The 13,622-nt window shown below is 49.0% G+C and overlaps 1 protein-coding gene across 3 annotated transcripts in view; it reads left to right on the forward strand.

Annotated features, from left to right (window-relative positions):
• Positions 1-13,622, forward strand: part of NLRX1 (NLR family member X1) — a 477,701-nt gene that overhangs the window by 174,097 nt on the left and 289,982 nt on the right. For all 3 annotated transcript variants that reach the window (XM_063942904.1, XM_063942903.1, XM_063942905.1), the window contains one exon: positions 1,817-3,204. In XM_063942904.1, the coding sequence (XP_063798974.1) occupies positions 1,817-3,204 (1,388 nt within the window). The remainder of the gene's footprint in view (positions 1-1,816; positions 3,205-13,622) is intronic.

Below are 13,622 nucleotides of genomic sequence, written 5' to 3' on the forward strand. Positions count from 1 at the left end.
CCGGATGAAGTCATCCCTACCCTGATCAAAGCCAGGAAGGATGTAACCGTACAGCATTATCACCGTATTTGGCGTAAATATGTTGCGTGGTGCGAGGCCAGGAAGGCCCCTACAGAGGAATTTCAACTGGGTCGTTTCCTGCATTTCCTGCAAACAGGACTGTCTATGGGCCTAAAATTAGGGTCCATTAAGGTTCAAATTTCGGCCCTGTCGATTTTCTTCCAGAAAGAACTGGCTTCAGTTCCTGAAGTTCAGACGTTTGTCAAGGGGGTACTGCATATACAGCCTCCTTTTGTGCCTCCAGTGGCACCTTGGGATCTCAATGTAGTTTTGGGGTTCCTAAAATCACATTGGTTTGAACCACTAACCACTGTGGACTTAAAATATCTCACATGGAAAGTGGTAATGCTGTTGGCCCTGGCTTCAGCCAGGCGTGTCTCAGAATTGGCGGCTTTATCCTATAAAAGCCCTTACCTAATTTTTCATACGGACAGGGCAGAATTGAGGACTCGTCCTCAATTTCTCCCTAAGGTGGTTTCAGCGTTTCACTTGAACCAGCCTATTGTGGTACCTGCGGCTACTAGGGACTTGGAGGACTCCAAGTTGCTGGACGTAGTCAGGGCCCTGAAAATATTTGTTTCCAGGACGGCTGGAGTCAGAAAATCTGACTCGCTGTTTATCCTGTATGCACCCAACAAGCTGGGTGCTCCTGCTTCTAAGCAGACTATTGCTCGTTGGATTTGTAGTACAATTCAGCTTGCACATTCTGTGGCAGGCCTGCCACAGCCAAAATCTGTAAAAGCCCATTCCACAAGGAAGGTGGGCTCATCTTGGGCGGTTGCCCGAGGGGTCTCGGCTTTACAACTTTGCCGAGCAGCTACTTGGTCAGGGGCAAACACGTTTGCTAAATTCTACAAATTTGATACCCTGGCTGAGGAGGACCTGGAGTTCTCTCATTCGGTGCTGCAGAGTCATCCGCACTCTCCCGCCCATTTGGGAGCTTTGGTATAATCCCCATGGTCCTTACGGAGTTCCCAGCATCCACTAGGACGTCAGAGAAAATAAGAATTTACTTACCGATAATTCTATTTCTCGTAGTCCGTAGTGGATGCTGGGCGCCCATCCCAAGTGCGGATTGTCTGCAATACTTGTACATAGTTATTGTTACAAAAATCGGGTTATTATTGTTGTGAGCCATCTTTTCAGAGGCTCCTCTGTTATCATGCTGTTAACTGGGTTCAGATCACAGGTTGTACGGTGTGATTGGTGTGGCTGGTATGAGTCTTACCCGGGATTCAAAATCCTTCCTTATTGTGTACGCTCGTCCGGGCACAGTATCCTAACTGAGGCTTGGAGGAGGGTCATAGGGGGAGGAGCCAGTGCACACCAGGTAGTCCTAAAGCTTTACTTTTGTGCCCAGTCTCCTGCGGAGCCGCTATTCCCCATGGTCCTTACGGAGTTCCCAGCATCCACTACGGACTACGAGAAATAGAATTATCGGTAAGTAAATTCTTATATTATATATATATATATATATATAAATTATATTATAATATAATATAGTGCTCGAAGTGGGCTGGTAGACACTGGTATGGCATACTGGCACTTTGAGCACTGACCCCCGCCGCAGACTTTCAAATTCTGCGCTGTCAAGTGCTGGAACCGGCAGCCAATCAGGTGCAGCTTTTTAATAAGTTAGGATAAAAGTATAACCAAAACAATTCCTAGTCTGTAATTTAATAACTTCTGTTTCTAAATATTATATTGGATGATAACAGTGAGGTAATTGTTCTATGCACCTTATTTTACCTTTCAGGCAAATGTCTTGGTCACCACTCGTCCTTCTGCACTGAAACGAATCCCTAGGAAGTATATAGGCCGGTATGCAGAGATCTGTGGTTTTTCAGACATGGAGCTGCAGAAGATGTATTTCCACTTGCGTTTGGTCCACAAAGATGCCGATCCTCGGGAAACTGAGAATTTGGCAGAGATGTTAAGCCGAAATTTAGAACACCACAGCCAGTTGTCCGCTGCCTGTTTCTTGCCTTCATATTGCTGGTTAACCTGTGCCACATTGCACTTACTGTACTATACAAAATCTGATGGCCCTCCTATGACATTGACTGGCATTTACACCAGCTTCCTGCGACTTAACTTTGCTGGTGAAATATTAGACATAACACATCCCTCTAAGATTTCTCTCATGCGATATGTTGCACGTACTGTAGGCAAGCTGGCTTATGATGGCTGTCATTCCCGACGTACACGATTTACTGAAGAAGATATTAAACAGTGCTTTCAGGTGGAATTGAACAGTGAGGAGGAGCTCAACCTTCTGACTGTCTTCCGATCTGATGCCTTTCGTTTCTTTCTGACACCTTGTGTCCAGCCAGACCGAGCCAACCTCTTTGTCTTCACCATACCTGCTATGCAGGAGTACCTTGCTGCACTATATGTCGTGTTGGGAGAAAATAAAACTGCTCTGCAACGCCTGGGCAAAGAAGTGTCTGAAATTATCAGCAAAGCTGGGGAGGATGTGGTTGCAGTAGTCAATGTACTGTCCAAATTTCTTCCTCTACGCATCTTTGCACTTTTTAACCTGTTACGTGTGGTGCCACGGCTTTATGGCAGGGTCAGTGGACAGAGCCGTGATAACATAGCTCAAACAATGACTGCAGAAATGTTTAGAGAGGAGGATTCTTATAATGATGATGTTTTAGACCAGATAAACTCCAGTATACTGGGTGTTGAAGGACCATCTCAGCTAGCAGAGGAAGACGATCGACCAGAAGCATTTGAATTATTTCCCATTTTCATGGGGGGGCTTTTATCCCATCAGAATCGAGTAATGCTTGACCAACTAGGCTGTTCCATCATGAACATGGAAGCACTCAAAATCACAAGTGCTCTAAAAAAGCATTTGCTGAACTGCAGCCTTCGCAGGTTGCCGCCTTCTGAGCTAATGGACTTTCTTTTCTTTTTATATGAGTTTCAAAATGATGTGTTTACAGCTGGATTGGTGAACTCACTACGTGATCTAGACCTTTCCAATGTGCGTATGACACCTCTGAAATGTACTGTGGTGGCTGCTGTAATTGGCAACACAGGGAAACTGCTGACTGACGCCAATCTCAGTTCCTGTCACCTAGATCCCGATGCCATCCGTACACTGGCACCAGTACTACGAAGATGCCAGAATGTAAAGTAAGAAACATATTGGAATAAGGGTGCAGTATTAAACTACTGGTGGAGTCAGATGTTTTATATTGTGTTTTGAAATTGGGGGCTTTACATCAAAACCAATATCTATTAAGGTAGATACATTTACTAATATCAAGAAAACTTAGAGATCATAATGTGTCAGACCTGCCAAGACAATAGATAGTGGGGAGGGGGCCTAGATACCCATGCTCATTATATTGGGATGTGCTACCTATCTGATAACTAGTACTACAATATAGAAACAATAAAGCAGGAGCGCCATACAACCATTATCTGAGGTTTTTGGCATAAAATTAATGCCTTTTACCTGCCATTTGCTGACTGCACAATCTTGATAGTAAAGCCACAAGGAAGATCTTTATAATTGTATATCAAGAGTAAGAATTTGTTTGGGGGATAGATTAGTGAAATGGGTATGGCTGAAAGTGATAATATATAACCGGTATGTAAGGAGATTAATAAATCAAAATTGAATACTTACCACTTTTAAAAGTGGGACAAAATATGCTAATATAGTATTGCAAGTAGTGCTCCCTAGAGTTGTAGTAGTAGATCAATAGAAATTCAAAGAGGAAAGACAACTCTTTCTGCTGTGAGGTACACTGGGCTCCACAAGGAATAACATTGGGGTGTAGAGTAGGATCTTGATCCGAGGCACCAACATGCTCAAAGCTTTAGACTGTTCCTTAGATGCACAGTGCCGCCTCCTCTATAACCTCACCTATATGCCAGTGGGCTCAGTTTGTAGTTGGTGCCTGCAGTAGTAGGTCACTTAACAAAGGGCTGCAGCAGGCTCTGTCTGATAGACGTCTCTGCTGCAGCTCCATCACCCCCAGTGGCGCTGTATACTCCCGTGCCGCGGTTGCCGGGTCACTACAGCAGAGGCGCCGGCTTCTTCCTCTCTCCACGTGAGACGCACGCCGCCGTCTCCCGGATCGCGGGGCCGCTGGCGAGGGGGAGGTAAGGGGCTTCTGTGCCGCACTTTGCACCGCGATCCAGCGCAGCCGTAGGAGGTGGCCCGCGCGCGCGCTGGCGTGGACACATTACTGGGCTGATGTTCCACTAGCCACCAGGATGATTCTGTAGGTCAGGGGGGACGTTGTACCATTCTCTCCCCCCCCCCCCCCCCCCCCCCCATTTTCTTTACTGCCGGCACGCCTGGTTGGGATGCCAGCAGGGGGAGCAGGCCAGACCTGACGCCCCTCCCCCCAGCCCAAGGGCGCCATTTCTGCAATGTTCACGCCCTGGAGCTGCTTGTTTCTCCGTCACTCCCGGTTAGAAGCCATTTCAGATAGAGCCTTGCTGTTCCTGGGATTGCTGGGGCAAATCCTCCTCTGTGGATCCGCCTGACTGCCAGTGCTGTGCTTCCTACCTGTCACTGCGACTGTGTTAGTTAAGAGAGAGTGCATACTGTCAGGGTTGTGTGGTACAAACACCCTGTAATATACGGGTGTGGTTCATCAAATCGACAGTATCTAGGTCGACAATGTTTAGGTCGACCACTATAGGTCGACAGTCACTAGGTCGACATGGATGGAAGGTCGACAGGGTTTCCAGGTCGACATGTGCTAGGTCGTCAGGTCTAAAGGTCGACATGAGTTTTTTTTGTTTGTTTTTTGGTGTCGTTTTCTTCGTAGAGTGACCGGGATCCCAAATTAGTGCACCGCGTCCCCTCGCATGGCTCACTTCGCTCGCCATGCTTCGGGCATGGTGCCTTTGCTTCGCTCGGCACACTTTACCGTTCCAATCGTAGTCCACGTGGATCGTTAAGTATGAAAAAATACTAAAAAAGAAAAAAAAAATGTGAAAAACTCATGTCGACCTTTAGACCTGTCGACCTAGAAACCCTGTCGACCTTCCATCCATGTCGACCTAGTGACTGTCGACCTATAGTGGTCGACCTAAACATTGTCGACCTAGATACTGTCGATCTTCAGACCGGATCCCGTAATATACATCCAGTGCTTACTGCGTTTGTTATTTCTCTGACGTCCTAGTGGATGCTGGGAACTCCGTAAGGACCATGGGGAATAGCGGCTCCGCAAGAGACTGGGCACAATTAAGAAAGCTTTAGTACTACCTGGTGTGCACTGGCTTCTCCCACTATGACCCTCCTCCAGACCTCAGTTAGAATCTTGTGCCCGGCCGAGCTGGATGCACACTAGGGGCTCTCCTGAGCTCCTAGAAAGAAAGTATATTTAGGTTTTTTATTTTACATTGAGATCTGCTGGCAACAGACTCACTGCAGCGAGGGACTAAGGGGAGAAGAAGCGAACCTACCTAACTGGTGGTAGTTTGGGCTTCTTAGGCTACTGGACACCATTAGCTCCAGAGGGATCGACCGCAGGACCCGACCTTGGTGTTCGTTCCCGGAGCCGCGCCGCCGTCCCCCTTACAGAGCCAGAAGCATGAAGATGGTCCAGAAAAGCGGCGGCAGAAGACTTCAGTCTTCACCAAGGTAGCGCACAGCACTGCAGCTGTGCGCCATTGCTCCTCTTGTACACCTCACACTGCGGTCACTGATGGGTGCAGGGCGCTGGGGGGGGGCGCCCTGAGGGCAATATAAACACCTTGGCTGGCAAAATCTACACCATATATAGTCCCAGAGGCTATATAGGTGTAAATTAATACCCCTGCCAGAATTTTAAAAACGCGGGAGAAGTCCGACGAAAAAGGGGCTGGGCTAACTCCCTCAGCACACTGGCGCCATTTCTCCCTCACAGCTCCGCTGGAAGGAAGCTCCCTGACTCTCCCCTGCAGTCTACAGCTACAGAAGGGTAAAAAAGAGAGGGGGGGCACTAAATTTAGGCGCAGTATATCTATTATATATATATATATATATATATATATATATATATATATATATATATATATATATAGCAGCTATAAGGGGATATAATTCAGTTAGTCCCTGTATTATATAGCGCTCTGGTGTGTGCTGGCATACTCTCTCTCTGTCTCTCCAAAGGGCTTTGTGGAGTCCTGTCCTCTGTCAGAGCACTCCCTGTGTGTGTGTGGTGTGTCGGTACGGCTGTGTCGACATGTTTGATGAGGAGACTTATGTGGAGGCGGAGCAGATGCCTATAAATGTGATGTCACCCCCTGAGGGGCGGACACCTGAGTGGATGGACTTATGGAAGGAATTACGTGAAAGTGTCGACTCCTTACATAAAAAATTTGACGACATGCCAAATGCGGGACAGCCGGCTTCTCAGCTCGTGCCTGCCCAGGCGTCTCAAAGGCCATCAGGGGCTCTAAAACGCCCGCTACCTCAGATGGCAGACACAGATGTCGACACGGATACTGATACCAGTGTCGACGACGAAGAGACTAATGTAATGTCCAATAGGGCCACTCGTTACATGATTGAGGCAATGAAAAATGTTTTACACATTTCTGATATTACCCCAGGTACCACAAAAAAGGGTATTATGTTTGGGGAGAAAAAACTACCTGTGGTTTTTCCCCCTTCTGAAAAATTGAATGAAGTGTGTGAAGTAGCGTGGGCTTCCCCTGATAAAAAATTGGTAATTTCTAAAAGGTTACTAATGACGTACCCTTTCCCGCCAGAGGATAGGTCACGTTGGGAGACTAGGGTGGATAAAGCGCTCACACGCTTGTCAAAGAAGGTGGCACTACCGTCTCCGGATACGGCCGCCCTAAAGGAGCCTGCTGATAGAAAGCAGGAGGCTATCCTGAAGTCTGTATATACACACTCAGGCATTATACTGAGACCAGCTATTGCTTCAGCATGGATGTGCAGTGCTGCAGCTGCGTGGTCAGATTCCCTGTCGGAAAATATTGACAGCCTAGACAGGGACACTATATTGCTAACCATAGAGCATATAAAAGACGCAGTCTTATACATGAGAGATGCACAGAGGGATATTTGCCGTCTGGCATCTAAAATAAGTGCAATGTCCATTTCTGCCAGGAGAGGCTTGTGGACTCGGCAGTGGACAGGGGATGCAGATTCTAAAAGGCACATGGAAGTTTTGCCTTATAAGGGTGAGGAGTTATTCGGGGATGGTCTCTCAGACCTGGTTTCCACAGCAACAGCTGGGAAGTCAGCATTATTGCCCCATGTTCCCTCACAGCCTAAGAAAGCACCGTATTATCAGGTACAGTCCTTTCGGCCCCAGAAAAGCAGGCGGGGAAGAGGCGCGTCCTTTCTGCCCAGAGGCAGAGGTAGGGGGAAAAAGCTGCAACAAACAGCCGGTTCCCAGGAGCAAAAGTCCTCCCCCGTTTCCTCTAAGTCCGCCGCATGACGGTGGGGCTCCACAGGCGGAGCCAGGTACGGTGGGGGCCCGTCTCAAAAATTTAAGCGATCAGTGGGCTCGCTCACAGGTGGTTCCCTGGATCTTTCAAGTAGTATCTCAGGGGTACAAGCTGGAATTTGAGGTGTCTTCCCCCCGCCGTTTCCTCAAATCTGCCTTGCCGACAACTACCTCAGGCAGGGAGGCTGTGCTAGAGGCAATTCACAAGCTGTATTCCCAGCAGGTGATAGTCAAGGTGCCCCTACTTCAACAAGGACAGGGTTACTATTCCACAATGTTTGTGGTACCGAAACCGGACGGTTCGGTGAGACCCATTTTAAATTTGAAATCCTTGAACACATATATAAAAAAATTCAAGTTCAAGATGGAATCGCTCAGGGCGGTTATTGCAAGCCTGGACGAGGGGGATTACATGGTATCCCTGGACATCAGGGATGCTTACCTGCATGTCCCCATTAACTATCCTCACCAGGAGTATCTCAGATTTGTGGTACAGGATTGTCATTACCAATTCCAGACGCTGCCGTTTGGCCTGTCCACGGCACCGAGGGTGTTTACCAAGGTAATGGCCGAAATGATGATACTCCTTCGAAAAAAGGGAGTTTTAATTATCCCGTACTTGGACGATCTCCTGATAAAGGTGAGGTCCAAGGAGCAGTTGTTGGTGGGAGTAGCACTATCTCGGGAAGTGCTACAACAGCACGGTTGGATTCTAAACATTCCAAAGTCACAGCTGGTTCCTACGACGCGTCTACTGTTCCTGGGGTTGGTTCTGGACACAGACCAGGAAAAAGTGTTTCTCCCGGAGGAGAAAGCCAAGGAGCTGTCCTCTCTAGTCAGAGGCCTCCTGAAACCAAAACAGGTCTCGGTGCATCACTGCACGCGAGTCCTGGGAAAAATGGTAGCTTCCTACGAAGCAATTCCATTCGGCAGGTTCCATGCAAGAACTTTTCAGTGGGACCTGTTGGACAAGTGGTCCGGATCGCATCTTCAGATGCATCGGTTGATAACCCTGTCTCCAAGGACCAGGGTGTCTCTACTGTGGTGGCGGCAGAGTGCTCATCTTCTAGAAGACCGCAGATTCGGCATACAGGACTGGGTCCTGGTGACCACGGATGCCAGCCTTCGAGGCTGGGGGGCAGTCACACAGGGAAAAAACTTCCAGGGCCTATGGTCAAATCAGGAGATTTCCCTACACATAAATATTCTGGAACTAAGGGCCATTTACAATGCCCTAAGTCATGCAAGACCCCTGCTTCAAAACCAGCCGGTACTGATTCAATCAGACAACATCACGGCAGTCGCCCATGTAAATCGACAGGGCGGCACAAGAAGCAGGATGGCGATGGCAGAAGCCACAAAGATTCTCCGATGGGCGGAAAATCACGTGATAGCACTGTCAGCAGTGTTCATTCCGGGAGTGGACAACTGGGAAGCAGACTTCCTCAGCAGGCACGACCTCCACCCGGGAGAGTGGGGACTTCATCCAGAAGTCTTCCAACTGATTGTAAACCGTTGGGAAAGGCCACAGGTGGACATGATGGCGTCCCGCCTCAACAAAAAGCTAAAAAGATATTGCGCCAGGTCAAGGGACCCTCAGGCGATAGCTGTGGACGCTCTAGTGACACCGTGGGTGTACCAGTCGGTTTATGTGTTCCCTCCTCTACCTCTCATACCAAAGGTACTGAGAATAATAAGAAGGCGAGGAGTAAGGACGATTCTCGTGGTTCCGGATTGGCAAAGAAGAGCTTGGTACCCAGAACTTCAAGAAATGCTATCAGAGGACCCTTGGCCTCTGCCGCTCAGACAGGATCTGCTACAACAAGGGCCCTGTCTGTTCCAAGACTTACCGCGGCTGTGTTTGACGGCATGGCATTTGAACACCGGATCCTAAAGGAAAAGGGCATTCCGGAGGAAGTCATTCCTACGCTGATTAAAGCTAGGAAAGAAGTAACCGCAAACCATTATCACCGCATATGGCGAAAATATGTTGCGTGGTGTGAGGCCAGGAAAGCCCCAACGGAGGAATTTCAGCTGGGTCGATTTCTGCACTTCCTACAGTCAGGAGTGACTATGGGCCTAAAATTGGGTTCCATAAAGGTCCTGATTTCGGCTCTGTCTATTTTCTTCCAAAAAGAACTGGCTTCACTGCCTGAAGTTCAGACTTTTGTAAAGGGAGTGCTGCATATTCAGCCACCTTTTGTGCCTCCAGTGGCACCTTGGGATCTCAATGTGGTGTTGGATTTTCTAAAATCACATTGGTTTGAACTACTTAAAACCGTGGATTTAAAATATCTCACGTGGAAGGTGGTCATGCTATTGGCCTTGGCTTCGGCCAGGCGTGTGTCAGAATTGGCGGCTTTGTCGTGTAGAAGCCCTTATCTGATTTTCCATATGGATAGGGCAGAATTGAGGACTCGTCCCCAGTTTCTCCCTAAGGTGGTATCAGCTTTTCATTTGGACCAACCTATTGTGGTGCCTGCGGCTGCTGGGGACTTGGAGGATTCCAAGTTGCTGGACGTAGTCGGGGCCCTGAAAATTTATGTTTCCAGGACGGCTAGAGTCAGGAAAACTGATTCGCTATTTATCCTGTATGCACCCAACAAGCTGGGTGCTCCTGCTTCTAAGCAGACTATTGCTCGCTGGATTTGTAGCACAATTCAGCTGGCGCATTCTGCGGCTGGACTGCCGCATCCTAAATCTGTAAAAGCCCATTCCACAAGGAAGGTGGGCTCTTCTTGGGCGGCTGCCCGAGGGGTCTCGGCTTTACAACTTTGCCGAGCTGCTACTTGGTCGGGGGCAAACACGTTTGCTAAATTCTACAAATTTGATACCCTGGCTGAGGAGGACCTTGAGTTCTCTCATTCGGTGCTGCAGAGTCATCCGCACTCTCCCGCCCGTTTGGGAGCTTTGGTATAATCCCCATGGTCCTTACGGAGTTCCCAGCATCCACTAGGACGTCAGAGAAAATAAGATTTTACTCACCGGTAAATCTATTTCTCGTAGTCCGTAGTGGATGCTGGGCGCCCATCCCAAGTGCGGATTGTCTGCAATACTTGTATGTAGTTATTGTTACACTAACGGGTTATTGTTATGAGCCATCTGTTGAGAGGCTCAGTTATAGTTCATACTGTTAACTGGGTATAGTATCACGAGTTATACGGTGTGATTGGTGTGGCTGGTATGAGTCTTACCCGGGATTCAAAATCCTTCCTTATTGTGTCAGCTCTTCCGGGCACAGTATCCTAACTGAGGTCTGGAGGAGGCTCATAGTGGGAGGAGCCAGTGCACACCAGGTAGTACTAAAGCTTTCTTAATTGTGCCCAGTCTCCTGCGGAGCCGCTATTCCCCATGGTCCTTACGGAGTTCCCAGCATCCACTACGGACTACGAGAAATAGATTTACCGGTGAGTAAAATCTTATTTTCTATTGTTATCACATATAGCCATACTGAGTATTACATACCCTCCAACATTGTACACACAAAAATCGGTACAAATTAGAAAAAGGGGTGTGTCCACGGGTAAAGCTATACTTTCAATGAAAGTTTGGAGAGCCAAAAATCGGTACAGACCATAAAAAAAAGGTACTGTACCTATTAAAAAGGTACAGTTGGAGGGTATGGCATTACTTTATATTGCTAGTCCAGTGCAGGTTATGGTACATAATTTCTGCATGGTACGTTTGTGACTATATACATGTGTGTGCATGTAGCTGCTGCGTGGTTGCCTTATTGTAGGGTATTTCACTCAGCGTGCTATTCCTATATTACTATACCTGTGGGGGCCAAGTGTTTCAGGTTTTCTCTGATGATAATATAGGATTGTTTCACAAGATATGCTACTGGAGTATTTTTTACTTGTGAATTATAGTCACCATATGTTCTATTCCTATTGAACCCTCGGTCTGTGCCAGCTTAGGCTGTTTCTCTAACGTTCTAGAGGATTCTGGGGTCCATATTAGTACCATGGGGTATAGACGGGTCCACCAGGAGCCATTGGCACTTTAAGAGTTTAGTAGTGTGGGCTGGCTCCTCCCTCTATGCTCCTCCTACCAGACTCAGTTTAGAAAATGTGCCCGGAGGAGCCGGTCACAGCTAGGGGAGCTCTACAGAGTTCTCTTAGTAAAAGGTTTTTTTATTTTACAGGGAGGCTGTTGGCGACAGCCTCCCTGCAGCGTGGGACTGAGGGGGGGGAGCAGTGTCCGCCCCGCAGGGTCTTGAGCCGCTGCTCCCGCTGACTGGGCACTAGCTCCAGGGGGGTCCAATCGCGCCCCGCCGCAGGGGAACCCTCGCCCCGGCAACCGGCCGCCACCCCCTCAGGAGCTGAAGATGGCGAGTGAGTCACTGTACCCGCTTGCAAGCGGGGGGACAGTGTAAACGGGGCGGCTAGAGGGTTAGGAGCGCGGTCTTAACCGCGCTCCTGGAAGGCTCAGCTGTACCTTGGTGCAGCGCTGTGAGGGAGCGCCCTGGGTCAGCGCCGGACCCTGCACTGGTCGTTTCCTGCATGTCGGGGTCTGCGGATCCAGGTCAGACAAATCCTCCAGGCCAGTATAATCTTCTTGAGAGCGGAAGCCAGCGCCATTGAAGGGGGCGGAGCTTCTCAGAGCGGACCCAGCAGCATTCAGCGCAATTTTTCCTGCCTGCAGTGGCTATCCACTGGATCCAGGTCCCTCCAGAGTTTTCTCCAGCAGTCTGTACGGTACCAGGGGGCTGTAGAAGGGAGGGAGGGGAGGCTTCATAATAGGCTGTGTCACCTATTAAGGGACACAGTCAGCACTGGGAAGGGACGTGCTGTGTGTGGGTTGACTCCAATCTCTGTGTCTCTCTGCCTTTCTTGGGGGGGGGGACTCTGCCTACATAGTACCCTGTGTGTTTGTGGGGTGTTGTGTGTGTGTGTGTGTGTGTGGTAACATGTCTAGGGACAGTGTGTCATATGCTGCAGAGGATTTGTTCTCCCGGGAGGACTCCATACCATGTAATCAGGATTGCACAGTTTTAGCACATATCCCAGCTAGAGAGCCAGAGTGGTTAGTGTCTCTGAGGGGGATTATTTCACAGATTTCTGATAGTGGCTTGGACTGAGCACGCCACTCAGGTCCTCCTGCCCTCTATGGTGGTATGGTCTGATTCTGCCTCCTCGGGGTCCCCGGCGGTACATTCTCATAAATGTGCGCTTGCAATTATGCAGGATGACATGGACACCGACTCTGACACTGCAGACGGTGATGGGGATGTGTTGCAGGAGACGGCATCACTTACCAAGGGGGTGCAGTTGATGACTGAGACTGTTAGAGATGTGTTACACATTTCAGACACCGCTCCGGAACAGGTGGAGGAGCCCTTCTTCACAGATAAAAAGAGCCCCCCCCCCCTCACTTTCCCAGCATCCAAAGAATTGAATGCTATCTTTGAAAAGGCATGGGAAACTCCGGAAAAGAAATTCCAGATTCCCAAGAGGGTATTGGTGGCTTTTCCCTTCCCAGAGGAAGATATGAAGAGGTGGGAGTCCCCGCTGATAGTTGACGCCTCTGTATCCAGGCTATCCAAGCAGTTAGTTTTACCGGTCCCGGGATCTACCGCGTTAAAGGACCCGGCAGATCGCAAGGTAGATGCTTCGCTGAAATCCATTTACACGGCTTCAGGGGCTATATTGTGGCCTACTATAGCCTGTGCTTGGATTGCTAAAGCTATTGCCAGGTGGTCGATCACTCTGCAGGAGGAATCGTCTACGCTGGACAAAGGTGACGTTGATTTGTTTTTGCGTAATATTCAGGATTGTGCAAGTTTCCTGGTGGATTCCATGAAGGACCAGGGTTCCATGGCTGCGGGGATCTCCTCCATGTCAGTCTCGGCTCACAGAGGTCTCTGGCTGCGCAACTGGTCTGCGGATGCGGAATCCAGGAAATGTGTGGAAGGCCTACCGTACAAAAGTCAGGGTCTATTTGGGGAGGCGCTGGATGCGTGGATTGCCACGGCTACCACGTGTAAGTTTTCACCCTTCAGCTGCGCCGGCTATGAAGAAGCCCGTTTCATCTAACACGTCACAGTCCTTTCGGGTCGCGAGGCCTAAAAAGAATAAGCCTTCGAACACCTTTTAGAGGTGGTCGTGCCAAAGTAAAGAC

The sequence above is a fragment of the Pseudophryne corroboree genome, chromosome 10 (genome assembly GCF_028390025.1).
Source record: "Pseudophryne corroboree isolate aPseCor3 chromosome 10, aPseCor3.hap2, whole genome shotgun sequence".
Lineage (NCBI taxonomy): Eukaryota > Metazoa > Chordata > Amphibia > Anura > Myobatrachidae > Pseudophryne > Pseudophryne corroboree.